Raw genomic sequence first — 23,508 nt, 5'->3', positions numbered from 1 at the left:
GCAAACAAAGACCACTGACCTGGGATTACAGTCCCTCTGGTGTGGCCACCTCCGTTTGAGAACGCGAGTGGTCTCAGGTGAGCTCCCAGACATAAGCTGGCCCTTCTACGGGCACCTCTGGGGCATCGTCACCCCTACTGCCACACCCACCCAGACCGTGGCGGCTCTGTGCATTCGGTGCGGTCCTCACCACGTAGGAAATTGGACCCACGTAAGAGTAACTGTCCCACGCGTCAGTTATCACTGTGACACCGGTGACTCCGGCTCTGTATCTCCAGCTGCGCCCTCTTCCCCGGGACAGCCTCACGCCGCGGCGACGCTCCGGATATTTACGACTGAGTCCCATATCTGTCTCAGATTCAGCGTGCCTGGGGCTCCCATTTCGTTCTCCTTCCTTTCCCCATCCAAACTCCTTTAGTCGAGCTCGTCCAGAATTTGTTGATAAAAATCTTAAATCACGTTAATATCCTCGAGTCCCGCTTTACTCCTTCCTTACATGCTTCTCACGGTCTTCCCACACAAAAATTTGTCCAGAACGTGGTACGTAGGTTTAAAAAAAAAAATCATTATCAAAGTGCATTTGTAGGTAAAATGGCATATATTTGTGGGTGAAATGGCGTGATTTTTTTTTAATATTCCAGAAAATAAGTGTGTGCGTGTGTGTGCATGCACGTGTGTGAGTGTGCGCGTGTGTGAGTGTGTGTGTGTGACTGTGCATGTGCGCGTGTATGTATGTGTGCAGGCACATGCATGTGTGTGAGAGTGCGTGCGTGTGAGAGTGTGTGTGTGACTTTGTGCATGTGCGCGTGTGTGTATGTATGTGTGCGGGCGCACGCATGTGTGTGTGAGTGTGTGTGCGAGCGGGAAGAATGACGGTAGATTAAGTAAGCACTGAAGGGTGTAAGCAGGTGGCAGGTAATGGGAGTTCACTCTTCTATTCCTGCTGCTTTTGCTTGTGTGTGGAAATTTCTACATTAAGAAGTTCTCAAGAAGGGTCCTTCCTTGGTAAATCCAATTCAACAAGCGTGTACTGAACACGAGCAGGTGTGACCCCTCTGGGGACGCACTAGCGACCCATACTTTGTCCCCGTCCTCAGGGAGCTCACAACCACATAGGGCGAAGGAGCGGACCGGCGCTAAGTGCATCCTTCCTTGTGTCCCTGTCCTTGAAGCCCCTCCCATGATGAGGCAGACCCTATCTCCACTCCTTGACTTGCTCTGGCCAAACATTAGGCAAGCATCAGGTTGAAAGCTTTCACACCGGTGCCTGCTCTCTCCTGCTGCGGAGCCTCGTGGGGGACAGCAGACCACGGGGGGAGAGGCCTCAGTTGTCCCCACCATCCTAGCGAAGGCCCCAGCCGTGTTAGCAAGGTGGCCACCCCAGACTACCCAGCCTGGCTGAGCTGACCCAGGCAACGCAAAGAATAAATAACAAGTGTTTGATCTAAGGCGCTATGTTTGGTGTGGCTTGTTACGTAACAAAAATTAACACGTACAGTAAGTAAGCACATCTATACTTAGGATCAACGGACAGAGGTGACATTGGAGATGGAGAAGCTCGGGGGGCGGGGGGGGGGGGGTAGGGCTACATACAGATTCACAGACCAGGAACATACGCTTCAACAGGTAGAAGCTTCCTTTCCTGTCTGGCTTAACAGAAGACAGGCGGGGTCCCAGATCTGCTGCTCCGTTGGACCTGTGTGAGGATGCTGTTTGGACTCAGGTATGTGAAGAAATGTGAAGAAATTCAGCATCTCCTTGAGAGGTCGCTGGAAAGGTGGGGGGGGGGGGCCTTTCAGATCACTGCAAGCATTATTCTCAGATGCTTGCACCAAAACTCAACCAATGGGAACGTCCTAAAGGAACCCGAAATCGTATCATGCTCTGTTCCAGTAAAGTCCGTGGGTCCATCTTGCACTCTGGACGGCTACTTCACCTGTGCACGACTATGTCACACGCCACACCTCCGTCATCTGAAAAAGACCGGATTCCCTGAGCGGTGCAGATCTTCCGAATGTTGAGGCATTTCGTGACACAACATCAAAACAAAAATCTCATGTGTTAACATGACCAGGAGAGTCTTGTGTTAACATGACCAGGGAAGCTGTCGACCGCGTGGTGGCTTTCCGAAATTCTGATTTTTTTTTTGCCCGACAGGGCAAATGTTATTGTGGGCAACAGATAATGCCAGCCGTCTTGCTTACCGTGACTGGCTCGAGCCACTCGTTTGGAAGAAAAATGTCTGACAAACGCCCAAGCCTGTCTGCCAATCATTCAAGTATCTGGTTCCATTTGCGACTCACCAAACAAACGCCTTTATCTCCAGATAAACACCATGCTTCACTCAGAAGGCAGCAGACAGCCTTAGGTAGACTCCCTGTGTCATTACACAGGACGTTAAAAAAACTTACATTCAAAGGTTGAGAGTTGATAAAATTAAACAATATTATTGGCTCAGCAAGGAAATCTTAAAGGGATTTCTTTTTTAAACTACAAGTGGGTGGTGTGAAAAATCAACTCTTACTGGCTCCCACTGGTGGCCTTCACCGGGACTAAAGCGGTCAGCGGTGTTTCTCAACACTCATTTCGCAATGGTGAGAAGGGTACGCAGCGGCTTCCTGTTCTTATGCAAATAGGCTCCACGTTGTGGAGACCCTGAAAGAGTCCCGGGATCCCCCAGGGGGACAAGCATCACTTCAGAGGACCGGCATGCCACGAGGACGCAGATGGCCAAACAGGTGCAACATGGAACTCAGGGCCAGGAAGCTCGTCGATCTTCCTTCTGAGATGCTCAATGTATTAAATTGCGCCGGAAAAGGCCACCTCCAGTTCCTGCCCGGGAAGCGTTCGATGTGAAGAAAGAAGGTGTGTGCGCCCCAGCCGTGGGGGTGAGCGCACCCACGTGCCCACAGAATCCAGAGCTTTTGGTGAGGGACCGGTCCTAGGAAAGACTGCCTCTGCCCTTGTCCTGACGCGGCAGCATACGAGCACCAAATCTTACAGAAATCCCATAAAGAAAGTGCCTAGCCTGTAAAATACTCCCAACAGGAATAATGCGGACAAATGCTAAGGGCTTAAGTGCTGGGCACAGCGGGTGAGCTGGTGACCGAGGCTCCCTGCAGGTCCCCCCGCCCCGAGAGCAGAGCCTTGTGCTTGTGGCAAAGTGGCCTCTGGGTTGGCTGCTTCCATTTCCAGCCCGCTCTGCCAGGCCTTCCTGTGACTCCCCGCTGAGAACTCAGACTGCCACCAGCTCCTTCCCCTGCCCCCCTCCCCCCAGCCATCGTGAATAAAGAAGTCAATAAGGGAATTAACTTGCAGAGCTACAAAAAGTCCTCTATGCTTTAAAGCTCTTTGGATAAATGGTCCAACCTTGGAAATTACATCTACCGCCTAAAAGACTTGCTTTGCGTGCACCTGAGTTGGCTGCAACATTTGCAGCACAGCCTGTAAATCACCCAATCTGAGCGCACAAAAGGAAAACAGAAATGTAAAAAACAAACAAACAAACAAAAAAATCAGTGACATCTTGAGTATCTACACAGGGGCACCTGGGTGGCTCAGTTGGTTGAGCGTCCGACTTTGGCTCAGGTCATGATCTCAGAGCTCGTGAGTTTGAGTCCTGAGTCGGGCTCTGTGCTGACAGCTTGGAGCCTGGAGCCCGCTTCAGATTCTGTGTCTCCCTCTCTCTCTGCCCCTAACCCACCCACGTTCTATCTCTGTCTCTCTCAAAAATAAATAAACAAAAAAAGAGCATCTACACAAATAAAAAACATCGATATACGGGAAACATAATACACTATTGTGGCCACAGTAAGCATTGTCCATGGGAACATCATCAGTTCGAATCAAAGTGCCTTCAGCGCCCCCCCCCCAACCTCACCAGCACGGCCCAAATAACATCACAAAATAAATACATACCCACTGTGTTTGTGCCATTTCCTTCATTGACTCTGTGAAGGCGACGGCAAATCTAGTAAAAGTGAACAAAAATGAGGAAAACAATTAGGGCAGAATTCAATTAGCATGACCATGGAACAGCTCTTTGGGACCACTTGTCAGAGACAGCAAGGCGCTGAGTTTCAGGTGCTATCAATCTCTATCACGTGTGGTCAGAGGCCATCAGGTTTAATCTCCACGCACATCGAAACAAGTTGGGTGTGCAAGGAATAAACAAACGAAGCTCAGAATTTCAATTTGTTGTTTTTGTTGTTTCTGCCATGCAAGGTCAGGGAAGCCGGGAAAAAGCCGGAAAGCCAGAAGCGGGAGACGAGCAAAAGATCCAAGGACAGGCCATCTAGCCCTGACTGCAGCACAGGAGGACGGTGCTAACGTCTTCAAAGTTTACTGAAGGCACGTGGTCACGGAATGTTCATGTCTACATTCACTGAGCAATGGTGTTTCCAGAACTAGGGCTGGGTACACACAGGATGAGCCAGGGGCATCTCAGGGGGGCCCCCTGCCGGGAGAAACAGCTCAGGACTGGTGGCGCGTGTTGAAAGCATCCTCCGGGTGCTTTGCGCAAAGTGAATCCCCTCATTTGGCAAGCAGGACGGCACCCCCACCTCCCTTGAGAGTATCGCTCCGCGCTGGACGCCCCCAGCCCTGGACTCGTGCCTGGCACCCGCACACCGGCAAAAACACCCGCGGACTGAACAAACCAACCAGCCAACGGAGGTGAGTCCTGCCGTCCATCCCAACAGGAAGAGCAGGTGCGTGGGCCCAAGCGCAGAAGAGGGGGGTCGGGCACCCTCGCCCAGGGGCTGTCCCCGCCCACCCCGCCCCATGACCCCTTCTGCCCGGGCGCCCCATTCGCTCAGGACCTAGGCCTCAAGGGGGTCAAGGCGTCAAGGGGGCAACGACAGCCTTGGGAAGGTTTGCATCAGACAGAGGACACGTGCTGGGGCACCCTGGGTTCACACCCACCCACCTAGCAGATAACCACTAAGAGAGCTTCTGACCCCACGATCCTAAGAAAATAAATTTAAAATAACATTAATAAATACATATTTATTTATTTTACTCATTTATTTATTTTGAGGGGGGCAGACAGAGGGGGCAGAGAGAGAGGAGAGAGAGAGAGAGAGAGAGAGAGAGAGAGAGAGAGAGAGAGACCCAAACAGGCTCTATACTCAGCATTGGAGCCTGACGTGGGGCTTGATCCCGTGACCCTGGGATCATGACCTGAGCCAAAATCAAGAGTCGGATGCTCAACCGACTGAGCCACCAGGTGACCCTAAAATAATGCATTTCTTACAAAAATGAGAAAACTACCGCTTTCCCACTTTCGGACGAATATCGCCATTTCAAAACATACTCACGTTGACTCGTGATTTTGCTCGTGGAAAACATCTTTAGTAACACTGTAGCTCAAAGACCCTTCGAAATTATTGATGCTGAACCCTCTGACCCACCATCCCATGGGCTTTAACCCATCACGTGCTACGTATTTCCTAGCGGCGAAACTATCTCTGAGGCAGTGTATCTCACATAAGCTCTTTTGCTCATTTGCTTGGCAACATTAGGTTTCTCTAAGGTGAGCCTGCACAATCCTTCACAAAACAATTTCCACAGGCCTCAAACCCCTTACTTAATTTAGTATTTACAAGTCCCAGATACTTACCACATTATAATACGACCCAAATAGCTGGTGCTGAAGTAATTTCAATATTATACCAGAGAGGAAAAAGGTTCCAAACATTGGAAAAGTTCAAAAATAGACTTTATAAGAAAAATATAACTATTTCAAAAGTATTTGATTAAAAACAAAACTCATTATAAAGCTACACAAGTTCAATATTTTACAGAGAAGTACGCCATGTGCTGTCCGACGGGGAATCTAGGATTCATCCGACTTCCCACGCACGGGCTTCAATCAATACCCCTCCCAGATGAAAATCAATGTGTTTTAATAACAACACAATGAATAATGCTAATGATAATACCACAAGATGAATTCATTCAATAATGTTTCTACCAAGCAGAATTATTTTCCTTCTGTAAGACCGTGCATAGCAAACTGCATGAATCAAAGGGTAATAGATGTTTAGGGCGTAAGAACAACATCAAGAAAACCTATAATGATAGATCACCTTTCAAGATAAACCCAAACTCTGTATACCTTTGTTTACTGTAACCCTCCTCTGTCTCTCCCTCCCTCTCTCTCCCTCTTTCCCTCCTTTCTCTCCCTCTCTTTCCCTCTTCCTCTCTCTCTCACTCTCCCTCTCTCTCCCTCTCTCCCTTTCCCTCCCTCTCTCTCCCCGTTTCCCTCCTTCTTTCTCTCCCCCTCTCTCCCTTTCCCTCACACACACAGGTGCACACACACACACACACACACACACGCAGACAGTAAACTGTCTATTTGGACTTGGTTGTGTCCCCACATTCACGTCCAGGACATTGTCAGGAGGAAGTGGGTCTGAAATGGACGAATACACCGCTGTAACCCCAGCTTTCAGGGGCAAGACTGACTCCCACCTTATAAAAAGGGGAGGGGGCTGCCTTAGGCTGCACCGTGGACCCTGGAGCGCTGTCTTTAAAGGGATCGGGAATGCTCCGGTGACATAAAGCTTCAAAGAGTTCTGGATTCCCTGACCGCGACTTCCCAGCTGGGAGAGGGGTAGAGACGGACCAGACATTTTGTGGTTGGCCATTTATTGGGGGCATGGGAGCAAACTAAATGTCCGTCGACAGACAAGTGGATAAAGAAACTGTAGGGGCGCCTGGGTGACTCAGTCGGTTGGGCCTCTGACTCTTGGTTTGGCTCAGGTCATGATCTCACGGTTCATGAGTTTGAGCCTCACGTCGGACTGTGTGCTGACAGTGCAGAGCCTGCTTGGGATCCTCTCTCTCTCCTCTCTGTCTGCCCTCCCTGCCTCTCTCTCTCTCAAAATAAACAAATAAACTGAAAAATTTTAGGTAGTGTATGTTTCACCAAAAAAAAAAAAAAATGTAGAGAGCACATACAGTGACCTATTATTCAGCCTTGAAAAAAGAGGAAATCCTGCCATCTTGTAACAGCACGGATCAAGGACATTGTGCTCTGCGAAGCAAGCCAGGCACGAAGGACACACACTGCATGGTCCCACTGACATGAGGGTCTAAAGGAGTCAGGTGCAGACAAGCAGAGAGCAGGACAGTGGATGCCAGGGGCCGGGGGAGGGGGACACAGGAAGGTGTTCGTCAAAGGGCACCCCGCTGAGCAATCCCGCAGGTGACCCCTGTCCCGACGGCTTCACATAGCTCAGAAACCCACGCGGCTCAGAGCCCTGCTCAGGACACTGCAGACACCCCGCTTCGTGCGCCCGAGATCTGGGACGTGCGTGTGTTGTGCTACAGGACAGCAGGGCCCTGCCTTCCAGCCTGTTCTACGAAGCTTGGCCCAATATTAACCGTAGTTTATCCTCATGCCATGACTTGTTTACAGTGACTCTTCCTGGCAGAATTCAAACGTGCCGAGTGAAAGAAAGAAAAGAAAGAAATGAAACGCAGACGCTGGCTTTATTAAGTGAAGACGGAAACTTCCCAAACTACTGCCTCCTGAGTCTTTGGGTTTCGATGCACCAGGCCCCAAAGGGTTAACTCCCCCTCCCCACCTCCCCGGCCGTGAAGTTCTCATAGGCATTACCTGGCTTCTTCCAGGACTTTCCCCATCACTTTCTTCTTCTCTCCATGGTTAACATCTTCATTTAAATCGGTTCCACCGAAGATGATTCCAAAGGGAATCCCGTGACCTGCAAAATTAGGACGGTTAGTGAGGCAGAGCGTGGCTTTGCCAACAGCCCTCGCCAGCCCACCCCCAAGCAATGGAAACCCGGGGACCATGCTTTGTTGTTTGTTTCATTTTATCCAGCTCGCCTGAGGAACAGAATAGGTATCCCTGTTAGAATCATGACACGGGGATTGGTCACGTCAGACCACGGGTGCCAGGACTATTTTAAATCAATTAGCGTTAAATTTTAACAGGTGAAAACCAGTGCTGTGCCACCATCCATCAGAGCCGAGCTCGTTGGAGACGGGCTCATCCGGCGTCTGTGGCGGAGAAGGAGCAGTCCACGTGCAGCCAGGCTGGGGATCAGAATAGCAGGTGCCGTGCTAGCGAGGGCCCAGGGGAGACGTAGGGCGCCCCGGGGCCACCATGGCTCCAGGGAGCACGATGCAGGGCTGTTGTAGGAACCCGAGCCATCCGAGACCCTGCACATGCCAAGGAAGAGGGGATCTGCCAGGGAGCAGGGAGCAAGTCTGTTCGGAGTGAAGCACTCTGGGCTGGTGACAGGCTGAGTCAGGGGACGTTGGATGAGCTCAGACGTGTGAGGCATCGGGTGTGCACAGATCAAGCCACATGACGTGCTTAGCAGAAGCGACTCCCCAGAGGGACTTGCAGAGTCGGCCAAAAATTGCAGGAGACACTGGCCAGCAAGCCACCAAACAGACCAGCTCTAACCGGAGTGTTCCTACTGGGATTTCTCAAACCAGCCATCCCGCCCGAGATTCAGTGTGTCGGTCACAGGGGACTCGCCTTCCCTCTTCTTCGCCTGAGAGTTCTTTCTGTCAGTGCAAATTAGCACATTCCGTCTTTTTTCCTCTCTGGCAAGGTGGCCCTTTCCCTGCAATCTGACGGCTAAGGATTCAGCCTCTAGATACTCAGCCCAAGAATCGCACCCACGGGCACCACGAGGTGGCTGGGGAAAGCAAAGATGGGAAACAACTCAGATACAGCAGTGAAGACCAGCCTTTAGCAAAAAAGAAAAAGAAGAAGAAGAAAAAAAGAAAAAAGAGGGGCGCCTGGGTGGCTCAGTCGGTTGAGCCTCCGACTTTGGCTCAGGTCATGATCTCGCAGTTCATGGGTTCGAGCCCCGCGTCGGGCTCTGTGCTGACAGCTCAGAGCCTGGAGCCTGTTTCAGATTCTTGTCTCCCTCTCTCTCTGCCCCTCCCCCACTCTGTGCTTCTCTCTCAAAAGTAAATAAACATTAAAAAAATTAAAAAGAAAAAGAAACAAGAGACGCATATGTTTTGTGTGTGTGTGTTTACACTGACACAAAAAGACTCAAAACAATCTACTGTCACATGAGAAAAATCAAGTGCAGACTGGCATATATATATATGTATACGTATCTACATATGTACATACACATATACATATACATATATAAATACACATTTGTATATATGTATAAGTTCTGTGAAAGAATACACAAAATACTGGTTTCATTGCCTCTGGACAAGGGACCCACAAGGCCACAGATCTGGGATGGGAGGGAAACTTACTTTTCACTCTAACATTTTATGTTGTCGGTGCTGTTTACCATGGACAGGTATGCCCTTTTCCAAAACCACAGATAGTTGTAAAAAACCACTCCCATTAGAGATAAGTCACCGCGTGTCATGGGTGTGGACGTCTGGGGATGCCGAGAAAGGGGGAATGGGTTTAGCATGTGGGACAGACACCGATCTTTGGGGACGGGAGGGAGGTATGAGGTGGGAAGAATAATGGGCCCCAAAGATGTCCATTCCTAATTCCTGGATCCTAAGAATGTTTCAGGGGAGAGGCAGGTTAAGCTATTTAGAATCGAGGGGGCCGGTCAGCTAACCCTAAAATGCGAGAGATTATCCTGGATTACCGAGGCAGGCCAGTGTAATCACGGGGGCCTTACAGGTGGAAGAGGCGGGCCAATGAGCTCCCAGGGCCGCCATGTGAGGAGGACCAGACTTGCCCTCACCGGCTCTCGGGATGGGAGTGCGTGTCCCTCCAGAAGGTGGAAAATAAGGAAACAGATTTGCCACCAAAGCCTCCAGAGAGAAACACAGCCCCCACCAACATCTTGATTTTAGCCCCATGAGATCCCTTTCAGCTCTGTGACCTGGCGAGCTGGAGAACCATATATGTGTGTTGTATTGTGCCCCTGGGCTTGTGGCGAATTGTGACAGTGCCGACAGGGGGCGAATATGGATGGCATCCCCCTAACAAAAACTGCCACTTTGGGAGGGGAAAGAAAATCGCAGAGGAAGTCTCGTTCCTTGAAATCTCTAAAGACAGAACAGTGGACACCTGAAAGATATTACACCGAGTAATCACAGAAGCTGCTCGAAAGTTATGAGAACGTTCCGGAATGAAAATGATCAGCCCCGCTAGTTAATTAAGCCAACTGGCAAGCGCTCACATATATCAAACCTAATTTAGTAGGAAAACATCAGACTTTAACACCAGACCACCCTGGCTCAGAATCCAGGTTCTCCACTTGGAAAACGCATAACTGAGTGAGTCACTGAGTTTTTCTGAACCTCAGCCATCTCATCTGTGAAATGGACGTCACAATTGGCTGACGTACTCGGGAGATTAAATGGCTCCCTGCATAAGCCGTACGGGTACAGCCTGGACTCCATGTGACACGGTATCAGTGTGCTTTACGCTGAAGAAGTTTCGAAATACATAAATCCGGAAGCTGTCTGAATTAAGTCAGCACCTGGGAGAATGGAATGTGGGATATTTCATTTACTTTTCTATCTTTTTCTCAACACTTGTTCTACGGTTAAGGAAACAAAGCAACGCACCCAAAATTCTAGAAGTCCTCTGCTATAGCATGATGTGTATAAATGTCTGCAAACTCCTACTGACCCTTCAAAACCTCCCTCAGCCATGCCCTTCTCGCTAAAGTCTTCTCCAAGTTCCTCAGAAGTCACCCACCCCACTTGGATGCCAGGCCATGTACCGTAAGGCTTTGGGATTGATTTGTAGGTTGGAAAATCCTGGAGAACAGGAATTGTGGATTATTAGTTTTGTACCCCTTGCTCCTAATACGATACCTGCTAAAAGTTCAATCTTCCAACAGCACTTGTGGAAATGAGCTGAGCCTGAGAACTGGGATACAAACTATTTCCAAGTGCATTTACTCAGAGCCACCCAAGTGGCTGGTCATATTTCACAGATCAGTGGCTCTGCTAGAAATGTCTCATTCCCAATAGTCTGCTGGGAAGAAACACCACAGGTTCCTGAACCCGGCTCCTTTATCAGCCACACAGCACCACCTGCTTCCTCACCAGGTTCAAGCCTGAGCAGATTCTCAACGAGAAACGGAGAAAGGGCGTCATCAAAACGCTTCTCATGCAGCTTCCTGCCAACGTCAGTTCACCTGGGAAACTTGCTTGGTGCGCCATTTAGGGCATATGAAGGAGACCCCAGGGGGCGTCCTGCACAAGAGCAGTCTTCTATTATATTTTAGACAAGGGTAGCTGTGAAGTTCTGTTCCCATATACTTGAACGACTGGTGGGTATACACGTCAAAAGTCTTTCACAGACGTGTGCAGGAGGGAAGAACAAATACAATGTGTTACTTTGAAAGCTAATCTGGTCATCGGTCCGTCGCTTAAATAAAGCATTGAAATTCATATGGTTTTTTTTTAATAACTGCATTGCACCTGGAATATAGCTGCAGTAAATATTCATACTGTTAATGTGCTTTTTCTCGTCCCTTGACTATTGGTCTTAGCAACCGCGATTACCTAATTATCCGCTCAGCAAATACTGGTTTTATTTTTTTTTTTAATTTTTTTTCAACATTTATTTATTTTTGGGACAGAGAGAGACAGAGCATGAACGGGGGAGGGGCAGAGAGAGAGGGAGACACAGAATCGGAAGCAGGCTCCAGGCTCCGAGCCATCAGCCCAGAGCCGGACGCGGGGCTCGAACTCACGGACCGCGAGATCGTGACCTGGCTGAAGTCGGACGCTTAACCGACTGCGCCACCCAGGCGCCCCGCAAATACTGGTTTTAAAGCGAAAAGTGAACTTCCATTTGTCCATGCTGTGAAGGTTTTATTTAGATATATTTACTGTGCCCAGACATACACAAGTGATGAGTGACGAGCGACGCGACTGTTGGGCAGTATGCATCGGCGGCAGCTGTAAAAATGCACATGCCTGGGAGGCTGCTGTACCACTCTGAGAAAATCCTAGAGACGGGTCCCCAAGGTTCCTGCAGAGACCGGCTCATCGTTCACAGTTGAGGGGAAAAACGGAAAGTAAGACGTGGCCGTTCATAATCACGCCGTCGAAGACCATTCAGTGACGGGGAAATGTCCCTGATGTGTTGGTAGGTAAACCAGACTGTGGAACTGTCATAGGATCGGCTTTTATTATTTATTTGTTTCTTTTATTTAAATTCAAGTTCGTTAACATACGATTTAGTCTTGGCTTCAGGAGCAGAACCCACTGATTCATCTCTTACCTACAACACCCAGTGCTCATCCCAAAAGTGCCCTCCTAATGCCCATCCCCCATCTAGCCCATCCCCCCCCACCTCCCCTCCATAAACCCTCAGTTTGTTCTCTGTATTTGTCTCTTAGGGTTTGTCTCCCTCTCTGTTTTCATCTTATTTTTCCTTCCCTTCCCGTATGTTCATCTGTTGAGTTTCTCAAATTCCACAGATGAGTGAAGTAATATGATATCTTTCTCTGACTAATTTCGCTTTGCATAATACCCTCTAGTTCCATCCACGTTGTTGCAAATGGCAAGATTGCATTCTTTTTCATTGCCGAGTAGTATTCCATTGTGTATAAACCACATCTTCTTTATCCATTCATCAGTCAATGGACATTTCGGCTCTTTCCATGACTTGGCTATTGTCGAAAGCGCTGCTATAAACATTGATCGTGGTTTTTAAAACACACACACAAATTGCAGAGAGAGGGAGACTGGACATTACCAGACACTTATAGCAATTACCACAGTTCTTGGCACAGGCAACAATTCATGTTTTTTTTTTAAAGAAGTTGCAAGTTTATATCGCAAGAGTGTCTCTTGTTTTATAAACTTAATTTTGAAAAAAACATACAAAATAAATAAAAACAAACACATAGAACAGTGGTTATGTCTGGGTAGTGAAACTTGAAGTGCTGTATTTCCTTCTTTGTGTTTTTATGAAGTTTCCAAATCCTGCTTATGTGTAATTGTAATAAACCAATAATTGCCATATATTTTATTTTTTATTCAAAAATATTTTTGTTTTATTTATTTTTGGGAGACAGAGAGAGAGAGAGAGAGAGAGACATTGTGAGCAGGGGAGGGACAGAGAGAGAGGGAGACACAGAATCGGAAGCAGGCTCCAGGCTCTGAGCTGTCAGCACAGAGCTGGACATGGGGCTCGAACTCACGAACTGAGTGAAGTCAGACACTTAACCGAGTGAGCCACCCTGGGGCCCCTGAATGCTATATATTTTAAAAGATAGTTTAATCTAACGAAGACTGTTTCAGAAACATAGCACAGAATGGAATCCTACACAGCCAGCTACCAGCACGGGGCGGCGTCCGTGGCCCAGGGCACAGAGACAGCACAGGGTGGCCACGCGGTCCCGTGCAAGGAAACCCCCAGACACGGTAAGCGAAAGTCACCAGGTGCGTGGTGCCATCTCGACTTGCCGACAGCGGTTCTAATGCTTTCTGTGGTTTGCTGCTCAGAGGAGGGGCTGACTTTCAAAGAGATGATCCTCGGGAATGAATGAATAAATGGCGTGTAGCTACCATAAAGAGGGCAGCTGGGAATAAACACATGAAAGTCTAACTAAATCTACCAAGGGGGGCGCTGTTTCACTTCTCCACATATGGGACCGCCAGCAGTAAGATCCCTTTCCCTTGTGCAACAGGCTTCGGGAGGGTTTCCTTCCTCCTGCCACTCGTGAGAGTAAAGCACAGCCTTAGGCAACATTGTGCATTTCCTCCATTTATCTGAAAGAAAGGCCAAGCACGGTAAAATTGAGAAAAACTGAAGTTTGCAGGGAAAAACCCGGGGCCGTGACCAGAGTGAGGGCGAATCGGTCCTCCCATCTGCTGGTTAAGCACGGACGGGAGTAGCCTTTCTAGAGGGCGACTTGTTGGTGTCCATCCAAGCGAAGAATACACAGTCCTCTGGCCGCTGGTTTATTCAGAGAATTCACACCACCAGTGTCCCCACAGAGTGAAGTGAAAAATGTGGTCAGAGCTGCTGTGGCGTTACTTGTGAGAGCAAGACCTGGAGAGACTTTTAATAAACACGACGCATCCTTCCAGAGGTATACCACACAGCCAGGAAAAAGAGTGAGGCAGAAGTAGCCCTACTGATCTGGAAAGGTCTCTGAGATGTGCCGTGCAGATGCTGAGTCACCCACTTGTGGACACAAAACACGCTCCACGCGTGTGTGTGCAGGACATTTAAAAAACAGACATAATTTTATAGACAATAATACAGCTGAAGGTCAACAGAACCACCAGCCTCAGGGCTTGAAGCCTTGTGAGTGCACAGCACCTACAACAGTCAGTGACAACCTCGTAAAGGTTCCCAAGGAGCTTGAAGAGCTGTGAACTTTATCTTGGCCTCCGCAACGCAAGTCACACTGTTCCTTTTCCTATTTTGAGATCAACCACAGACTCTGTGTCCCGGGACACTTGCAACAGAATCCACCGTCATAAACTTGTTCAGCAGAAAAGAGCCGTCTGGGAGAAATGCTCTCAGGAACATCTTCTCTGTTGGCAGAAAACAATTCATGCTGACGGTTCCAGGCAGGGTGGCAAAAATGCGGAAGCACAGGTATATTCTCATAGGGTTAGAAGCTGAGACGTCCGTGTAGAGATATTTGCTGCAATGACGGTAGGAGAAAATAACTGACGACAACTTGCGTGCCCGCTGATTGAAGCCTGGTTAGATGATGGCTCTCCCGTGCATGGGATGCTATGCAAGTACTGACACAAGGTGCGTCTATACCTGTGCTGCTGTGGAAAAACCTCCCAGAGGCACTGTTAGATGGTGAAAAGCAAGATGCTCAGTATTTGTAGCATGCTCCCATTCATGCTTTTGTGGAGGAGATCATACAAATACGGGCACGGGCTTACGTGGTGGCCAGCCTCCAAGATGGCCAGCGCCTGGCGGTCACGCTCGGCGGGGCCCCTGCCCACCTTGAAGACCCGTGTAACCAGCAGAGGCTATAGACCTCACGCCGTATGGCTTCGAAGACTGGCTCATAACAGACAAACCAGCTTCCCATGTGCCCTCTCTTGGAGAAGCTGACCGTCTTGAGGACACCCCAGAAACCTCGGCAGAGGCCCGCGTGGCGAGGGACTGAGGGCTTTTGTCAACAGTCGTGTGACGGCGCCACCTTGCAAATGAAATGGCTCACGCGGGACTGGTCAGGCCTCCAGATGACGCGGCCCCGGCCTTGGCATGTGGTAAGGAGTCTCGACTGCAGCCTTACCAGACCCCTGAGACAGAATCCCCCGGCGCACTGATTCTGGATTGCAGACCCACAGAAGCGATTCAGATAATACGTGTATCGCTACATGCTGCTCGCCTTTGGGGGGAGTTTGTTAGGTACTAACAGAGAACTGGTACAGGACTTCTAACACAGTTCCCGGAAAGCACACAAGAAAATGATAAGTAGTTGCCTCGGGGGATAAGAAATTCGACAGGTGGAATAAGAATTGGGAGAAAGGTTTGCTTTTTGTGCTGTATCATTCCGTGACGTTCGCGCTACACTGAAGGGAGGTTTTTTTTTTTTTTTAATTTTTTTTTCAACATTTTATTTATTTTTGGGATAGAGAGAGACAGAGCATGAACGGGCGAGGGGCAGAGAGAGAGGGAGACACAGAATCGAAAACAGGCTCCAGGCTCTGAGCCATCAGCCCAGAGCCCGACGCGGGGCTCGAACTCACGGACTGCGAGATCGTGACCTGGCTGAAGTCGGACGCTCAACCGACTGCGCCACCCAGGCGCCCCATGAAGGGAGGTTTTAACACGTGCATGTAGCAGCTTCAATTTTATAGAGTATACTGGTTTTTTTTTTAATGTTTATTTATTATGAGAGAGAGAGAGAGAGAGAGAGAGAGAGAATCCCAAGCAGGCTCTGCACCATCAGGGCAGAGCCCGATGGGGGGCCCGATCTCGCGAACCGTGAGATCAGGACCTGAGCCGAAATCAAGAGTTGGACACTTAACTGAGCCACCGGGAGCCCCAACAAAGAGTACGTGGTAGAATGCGCCCAGATAGGACATGAGCACCCAGACAGGACCCAGCTCCCTGCGGTGGGCATGGGAGGCAGGGGGGAGAGCCCGAGAACAGGAAGTGACTTTGGACGCTGTGTTCAGAAGCAGGTCGTCACCGCTGGCCATGACGCTTCAGAAACTTTCAGAAGCGTGGCGCGTTTTTCCGACTACAGCTGCACTCCCGTGGATAATTGGGGCCCTCAAGTGACACACAAGCTCCCGAAATGTGTCACCGGTGCCATGTCAGTTAATTCACGTTTGGAAAAAGGCGCGCGTTGTGTGGCTGCGACGAAATGATCTGTTCTGCCTTCACGTGGCGGTCTCTGTGCTCTCGCGGAGTCAAGCTGGCCTCGTGAGTGTTAACAAGAAATATCCCAAACTGTAGCTACAGCCAAAAGAGGGACTGTGTGCACGTGCTTTCAATGACCCTGGGAAGCAGCGTCTGAAGGTCCCGCGTGGAATGATCGGTTAATTTCTCAGAGAGGTTACTGTTGTTCACCTTCACTATTTACCACTTAAGAGCTCGTACTCTGTAAAGCTACACTAAATACTATGCGGCTTTGGGCCACAGAGAGAGAAGTACATCATTTCTGTGCAGCGGTGAAGGTTTGTGCCCTGTCGGCGTCCGGACAGCTGGTAAGCTTTATTTCTGGGTGTGTCTGTGAGGGAGTTTCTGGGTGGGATCAATCAGCATTCCAGTCTGATGCAAGCGGGTCCTACCCAATCTGCCGGAAGCCCAGATAGAACAAGAAGGCGGAGGAAGAGCAAATTCACTCTCTCTGTTGAGCTGGAACGGCCCTCTTCCTTCCCCTGTGCCCGGACATCCCAGTGCCCGGTTCTCGGGCTTTCAGGCTCAACCAGCCACTTACGCCAGCCGCCCCTCCGATTCTCAGACCTCCAGACTCAGACTGAAATGCAGCACTGGCTGTTCTGGTGTTTCCAGCCTGCCGACGGCAGACCATGAGACCTCGGGGCCTCCGCACTCACACAAGCCACTCGCCATGATAAATCTCCTCTTAAATGTGTCTCTCCACGTCCCCTGGGTCTTGTCTCTCCGGAGAGCCCTGCCTAACGCACCTGTAGAAAAGATAGCCCCAAAGCTTTGTTCGCTGCCCACTGGACATGAATAGCAAACCAATTCTGATGTTCTGCGTTACATCACCTATTTAACACCCAGTTCCTCGAATGGAGTGGTATTTAAGCGGGCTTTAGGATCTTAGTGTTGGATGCAGTTTTTCATGCGTGCCCGTTCTGTGTTTGCAAAAGACGCGTATGTTTCACTTCTGAAAGTTATACTTTCAGCGCAGCAGAAGACCTTCAACACCCATCGGTCCCCAACTGGCACGGTTATGTCATTTTAGAAGCTTACTCACAAAGAAGGCCGGAGCAGAAAGACGATTGTGTCCCTCCCAGTGTCGAACCGGATAAACAGGATAAACCGTTTCAGCTGTGTAGTCTGGGGTTGTGTGTGCGTCTGGTTCTCATGGCTTTTGGTGTGTCAACGTTGACGAGAAAGACCGTTACCTTGCAGAAGTCTGCCTCCTCTGTACAGATGAAGGGCCAGTGCTGCCTCCAGGCTCTCGGCCTCGATGAGCTTGGCGATTTCGGACGAGCTTTCCAAGTCGGAGGCGTCTTTCAGAATACACACGTGGCCTGCAGCCTCCAGGTGGTCCCTTTATCGACAAATACAAACAGAGGGAGGAAAAAAAAGGAGGTAAAAGGTAAATATACCCCAGGCGGCCGCTACGACTGAGATCTTGACTCCAAAGGTTATTTAAGTCAAAAAGTTAAGAAAACGTATTTTCTGAATTGTCCTGTAAGGGGCAATCCTCCCAAAATACAGGACAAGGCTCATAGCCACTGACGACAACCATTCACCCACCAGGGTCCGGTCCCTGGGACTGTGGTCAGGACCAAGGCCAGCGGGTTGAAGGGCTAATTCAGGAAGTCTCCGCAGCCCTGAGACAAAAGACGCGCATTTTTCAGTGGCATTTGCTGTGCCAGAAAGCTCTGTGTTTTATGTCCTTGATTCCACTTTTTTCTCCTGTCCCTTAATTATGGATGATACCCAAAGTTTGCTTTTAGGCATCTAAAATTCAGCTATTTTTTTTAAGTTTATTTATTTATTTATTTTGAGACAGAGAGAGGGAGAGAGCACAAGCAGGAGGTGGGCAGAGAGAGAGAGAGAGAGAGAGACAATCCCAAGCAGGCTCTGCACTGTCAGCACAGAGTCTGACGTGAGGCTCAGACTCATGAACCGTGAGATCATGACCTGAGCCAAACCAAGAGTCAGATGCCCAACTGACTGAACCACCCAGGAGCCCCTAAAATTCAGTTCTTAATAGAGACTTCAAAAGACATTTCATGGCCTTTCCATTCTACCTCAAAAATACCTTTCACACGTGTCTTTCTTCTCATCCTAGTTCAGTTCCTTGTAACATAAATCTAGAATATAAATCTGATTTAAAAAAAAACTTTCTGAATGACAACAGCATGAGCAAAATCAAAAGACAAACAGAAAACTGGAAAAAAAAACTACTTATAACACTTATAAAAGGAAAGAAGCGAATCTGCTTCATAAATAAAGAGCTCTCATAGATCAATAAGAAGAAAAAAACAGGTAACAACTCGATACCAAAATAGGCATGGACCTAAATCGCAGTGCATAGAAACAGAAATTCACCTGGGGTTCTTAGATACAGGAAATGGTGGCCAACTTTAGTCGTCTTTTTAACAAAGAATATCTGTAAAGATCAAAAGTCTGCCTAAGGCTTTGTGAAATAAACACCCCTCTGCATCATTTCTGAGCAGGTGAACTGGTACAGCCTCTTTGGTGGGCAACGAAGCAACAGCTAGCACATTTAAAATGCACACACTCGGTGACCCAACACCTCCACTTCCAGGAATTAATTCCAAAAACACACTTGGATGTGAGTGCAAACACACGCATCCATGAAGAGGCTCCTTGGCTGTGTTTCACCTACCGAAAAGCCTGGAAGTGACCTCAGTGTGTGGCAGAGGGGACTGGTTTACATGATGGCACGTACAAGACAAGCTCTCCTGCCATTAAAGCTCCCCTGCCCTCATGCGGTAGACCTCTGCAAAGCACAGTGGAACCCTTGAGCAACATGGGACTTTGGGGTGTCACTCCCGCTCCACACAGTTGAAAATCCATGTATAACGTTGACTCCTCCAAAACTTCCCTGACAGCCTGTTGCTGGCTGGAAGTCTTACTAACAACACACACACACACACGTCGATTAACCCAGAACTTGTATGTTACGCGTAGGATATACCGTATTCTTACAATAAACTAGGGAAAAGAAGATGTTATTCAGAAAATCATAAAGAAGAGGAAATACAGTTACAGTCCTGTACTGTATTTGGAAAAAAAACAAAAAAAAAACAACTCTGGATGTAAGTGGACCGGTACAGTGCAAACCCCATGTTGTTCCAGAGTCAGCTCTACTTTGGAATCAACTGCCCGGATATATGGGATACGGGATCCGTGGTTAATGAAAAGACCCAGGGGAAGAATACTTTGTATATATGTAGTGTGTGTGCCCAGAATATCTGTAGGGTGAGTGACAAATCGGGAGGATTGTGTCTCCAGAGGAGACACTGGATACTTTTACCACGGGTAGATACTATGTTTTACCATTGTTGCAGGCACGTGTACATGAGTACTTAGAATGAACCGACCCAGGTCTCCCTTGACTGAAACCCTCAAAGGGCTCAGGGTCACCAGCTCAGCTGTGAGAAGGGGGCCCACATCTGTCTCGCCACCTGAATGAAATAACGGCTGAATGGGTCTCCGGGATGAAGTCCAAATGCCTTGGCCTAGCACACAGCGCCCTCAACAGCCTGTATGCCCTGCCGGTGCATGCCAGCCGCACCCCCACCCCCACACCCCCCACCTGAGCTCCAGACCTGCCTTCCACCTGCAGGGCACCCGACGCGGCATGCATTCTGCGTCCCCATGGCCACAACAGGCCATTTCCTGATGCCAGCTCTTCTCAGTGACATCCGACAGCCCCTGATCGCATTACACATCTGTCTCTCCATCACGCTGAGCCTCTCTCTCTCTTTCTCTCTCTCTGTCATGATCCTTCTGAGCTGCAGATAAGGGAGTCACGTTGCACGTCAGCTTTGATTACAAAGCCAGCCCGTAGGTGACGATCAAACACACTTAAAATTACACTCGAGCATCTTAAATCATCCAGAAGTCACTGTAGTACAAAGTTCAAGTCCAACAAAGCCTTTTTTCTGTTTGTTTTTACTGCAACAATAAAATGGCTTGTTATTTCTTCAGCTAAACACCGGGTGAATTAGTTGGCTTGCGTTTAGGAGCAATAGTGTAAGGAAAAGAATAAGGAAAAGAATAAAAGAACGAGGGAAGTAGAATCTTTAAGCAAAGTGGTCATCAAATGGCCAAGCTGTTTGCAATGTGGGAGCCACATGCAAACTAAGGAATTCTGCACAAACAGCAGGTTCATCCTTCTTGCTCCCGCCCACTCTGGGGAGTAGGGCGAGAAGCATTCACCTGCACTACTCTGGGAATGATAATGGCTCTCTCTGTGTTCTCTTCTTGTGCTGTGATCAAATGCACAATGTTGCAGCTGTCACTGAGCAAATAAAGACAAACTGAGATCCTGACATGTAAGTTTGCTTAAGCTGTTGAAGTGCAATGAGTACCTTGATCTTATCGTTTCCGCCCTTAACGCTGATCAATCATTGGCGGCCAGTAGCACCGCCCCTCCTCCCCTCACCCCACCTCGACTCCTCTGACAGGGCTGAGGGCGACCCACGAGCGGAATCAGCTCACATCAGCCTAAAAATGGGTACTGCACAAAAATAAGAATTCAGTGTGCTTCTGAGCATGGGCGAATAACCGTCATTCCATTTCCTTAAAGCTCTAAGAAAGAGGAAACCAAAAACAAATGTGTTGATGAGTGGAAAAGAAACAGTTTGAATTCCACTTGGAGGATCCACTGCTAGCTTATGTGGAATTGATACGATAGGACATATGGAATGGAGGTGGTTAGGTACAGATAATGGGTTGTTCTTGATCTATTAAACATATTTTTAAATGGCATTTTAACGCCAACTTCATGATCTTATAAATATGCCTACGTATACATATAATCTCCCTAATTCTCTATGACTAAGGGTTTGCCCTTGTTTCTGGGTGGCTTTTGATGCCTTTAAATTGCTCTGTCCCGGGCGCCTGGGTGGCGCAGTCGGTTAAGCGTCCGACTTCAGCCAGGTCACGATCTCGCGGTCCGGGAGTTCGAGCCCCGCGTCGGGCTCTGGGCTGATGGCTCGGAGCCTGGAGCCTGTTTCCGATTCTGTGTCTCCCTCTCTCTCTGCCCCTCCCCCGTTCATGCTCTGTCTCTCTCTGTCCCAAAAATAAATAAACATTGAAAAAAAGAAATTTAAAAAAAAAATAAATTGCTCTGTCCCGATTCCTTCTGTAAGTGATCATTTGGTTCAACTAAACTTGAACCTGAACTTGACTGAAGGCTTTTTGGAGAAAGAAAGCATCGCCAACAAATTAAGAGGTTTTAAGCATTTACTCGGCAGTTCTAGGAAGAGACGGAACTATGCACACACCTGACTCCAGATTCGAGGGGATCCTACCTGCTTCGACCTGCCTGAAAGCCATCCTCTTTAACTCAGTGGGTAGAGAAGCGTGATCATTTGTGTGTTGAACTTATGCAAATAAGGAGTGGGGGCACCTGGCCAGGCCCAGTGCTTCTCACAGGACACAGCACCACCTGGCCGGCCGGCCGCCTCAGTGGCAGCTCGGGGAGACACGGGGATGTGCTGTTTCTTGCGGGGGAAAGTTGGCTGGCTTGGGGCAGAACGGTGCTCTCTCTGCACAGCATTTCAAGAATTTGTGATGTGTCAAAAGACATCGTGCTGGTCTTGGGATGAGGGCGCTCGTGGAGATGTGCGAAGGCCTTGCACAAGGGCTCAGGCCCTAGTCTGGGATGGCAAACCAGAGGAGACATTGCCCCAGGGAAACTTCGGTGGATTACGAGAGCTGCTAATACATTTGCAGGACAGGGTATTACTTGGAATAATATGCTGTCAGTGTGTTTTGTAAACTGTAGAGTTATCTCCTTTTTGACTGGGATTCTAATGGGAATCTGGTAGTCAAAAGGTTACTGTTGTGGAGCCAGTCGTTTTTAAAAGGGTGCAAAGTCCCATGAGAAAACAGGCAAAATGACCAGGTCAGGAAGGGCCTGCTGAGATTGGACTCGTGAGGTAAGTAAGTAAGTAAATAAATAAATGGGGTGGAAAACCACGAGATGTGATGAGCTAGCCTGAATAGAGATGTGCTAAGTGCCTGAATGGAGATATGCTAAGTGCCTGAATAGAGATGTGCTAAGTGTCCGAACAGAGATGTGCTAAGTGCCTCAATACAGATATGCTAAGTGCCTCAATAGAGATGTGCTAAGTGTCTGAACAGAGATGTGCTAAGTGCCTGAATGGAGATATGCTAAGTGCCTCAATAGAGATGTGCTAAGTGCCTGAATGGAGATATGCTAAGTGCCTGAATAGAGATGTGCTAAGTGTCCGAACAGAGATGTGCTAAGTGCCTCAATACAGATATGCTAAGTGCCTCAATAGAGATGTGCTAAGTGTCTGAACAGAGATGTGCTAAGTGCCTCAATAGAGATATGCTAAGTGCCTCAATAGAGATATGCTAAGTGCCTGAATAGAGATGTGCTAAGTGCCTGAATGGAGATATGCTAAGTGCCTGAATAGAGATGTGCTGTCTGAACAGAGATGTGCTAAGTGCCTCAATAGAGATATGCTAAGTGCCTCAATAGAGATGTGCTAAGTGTCTGAACAGAGATGTGCTAAGTGCCTGAATGGAGATATGCTAAGTGCCTGAATAGAGATGTGCTAAGTGTCCGAACAGAGATATGCTAAGTGCCTCAATAGAGATATGCTAAGTGCCTCAATAGAGATGTGCTAAGTGCCTGAATGGAGATATGCTAAGTGCCTGAATAGAGATGTGCTAAGTGTCTGAACAGAGATGTGCTAAGTGCCTGAATGGAGATATGCTAAGTGTCTGAATAGGGATGTGCTAAGTGCCCAAACAGATGCACTAAGTGCCTGAATAGGGATGATGAGGGAGCCTAAGGCAAGTTGAGGACCAAGCAGGAGCTAACAACACCTTCCCCTCCCCCGCACCCCCCTCCCCGCCCACACAAGTGGGATGTGTGTGACATTCCTCAGGCACTGCTGGCTGCCCAAGAACACAGGAAAGGACAGAAAACAAATGGTTAAACTGACAGAGATCACAGGACCAGAGTCTCCATCAGTTTACAAATATCTTAGTAAATTACAAGAAAAGGGCAATCTTATCAATAGCCTCATGTCTGGGAACTCCCTACTGTCTTCAGGCTAATGCTTTGCTAGAGGGAAAACAGCCTTAGCTTGACAACAGCCAGGCCTCCAGTGATCTGTGGGTCTTCAGCAGATGGAAATCCC

The 23,508-nt window shown here is 48.6% G+C and overlaps 1 protein-coding gene across 9 annotated transcripts in view; it reads right to left on the bottom strand.

The window, feature by feature from the left end:
• GLT1D1 (glycosyltransferase 1 domain containing 1) overlaps positions 1-23,508 on the bottom strand; it is a 92,190-nt gene that overhangs the window by 50,730 nt on the left and 17,952 nt on the right. For all 9 annotated transcript variants that reach the window (XR_006964661.1, XM_047093215.1, XM_047093216.1 and 6 more), the window contains 3 exons: positions 17,527-17,675; positions 7,625-7,730; positions 3,919-3,970 (listed from right to left, as the gene is read on the bottom strand). Coding sequence is in view for 8 of the 9 variants with exons in the window: in XM_047093215.1 (XP_046949171.1) it covers positions 3,919-3,970; positions 7,625-7,730; positions 17,527-17,675 (307 nt within the window). In the remaining variant the exon portion in view is untranslated. The remainder of the gene's footprint in view (positions 1-3,918; positions 3,971-7,624; positions 7,731-17,526; positions 17,676-23,508) is intronic.

This window comes from Lynx rufus, unplaced genomic scaffold (genome assembly GCF_022079265.1).
Source record: "Lynx rufus isolate CCGP_SWC_20201006 ecotype Redwood Valley unplaced genomic scaffold, mLynRuf1.p SCAF_33, whole genome shotgun sequence".
Lineage (NCBI taxonomy): Eukaryota > Metazoa > Chordata > Mammalia > Carnivora > Felidae > Lynx > Lynx rufus.
Note: the sequence above shows the minus strand (reverse complement) of the source record. Positions and strands in the feature narration are given on the sequence as shown.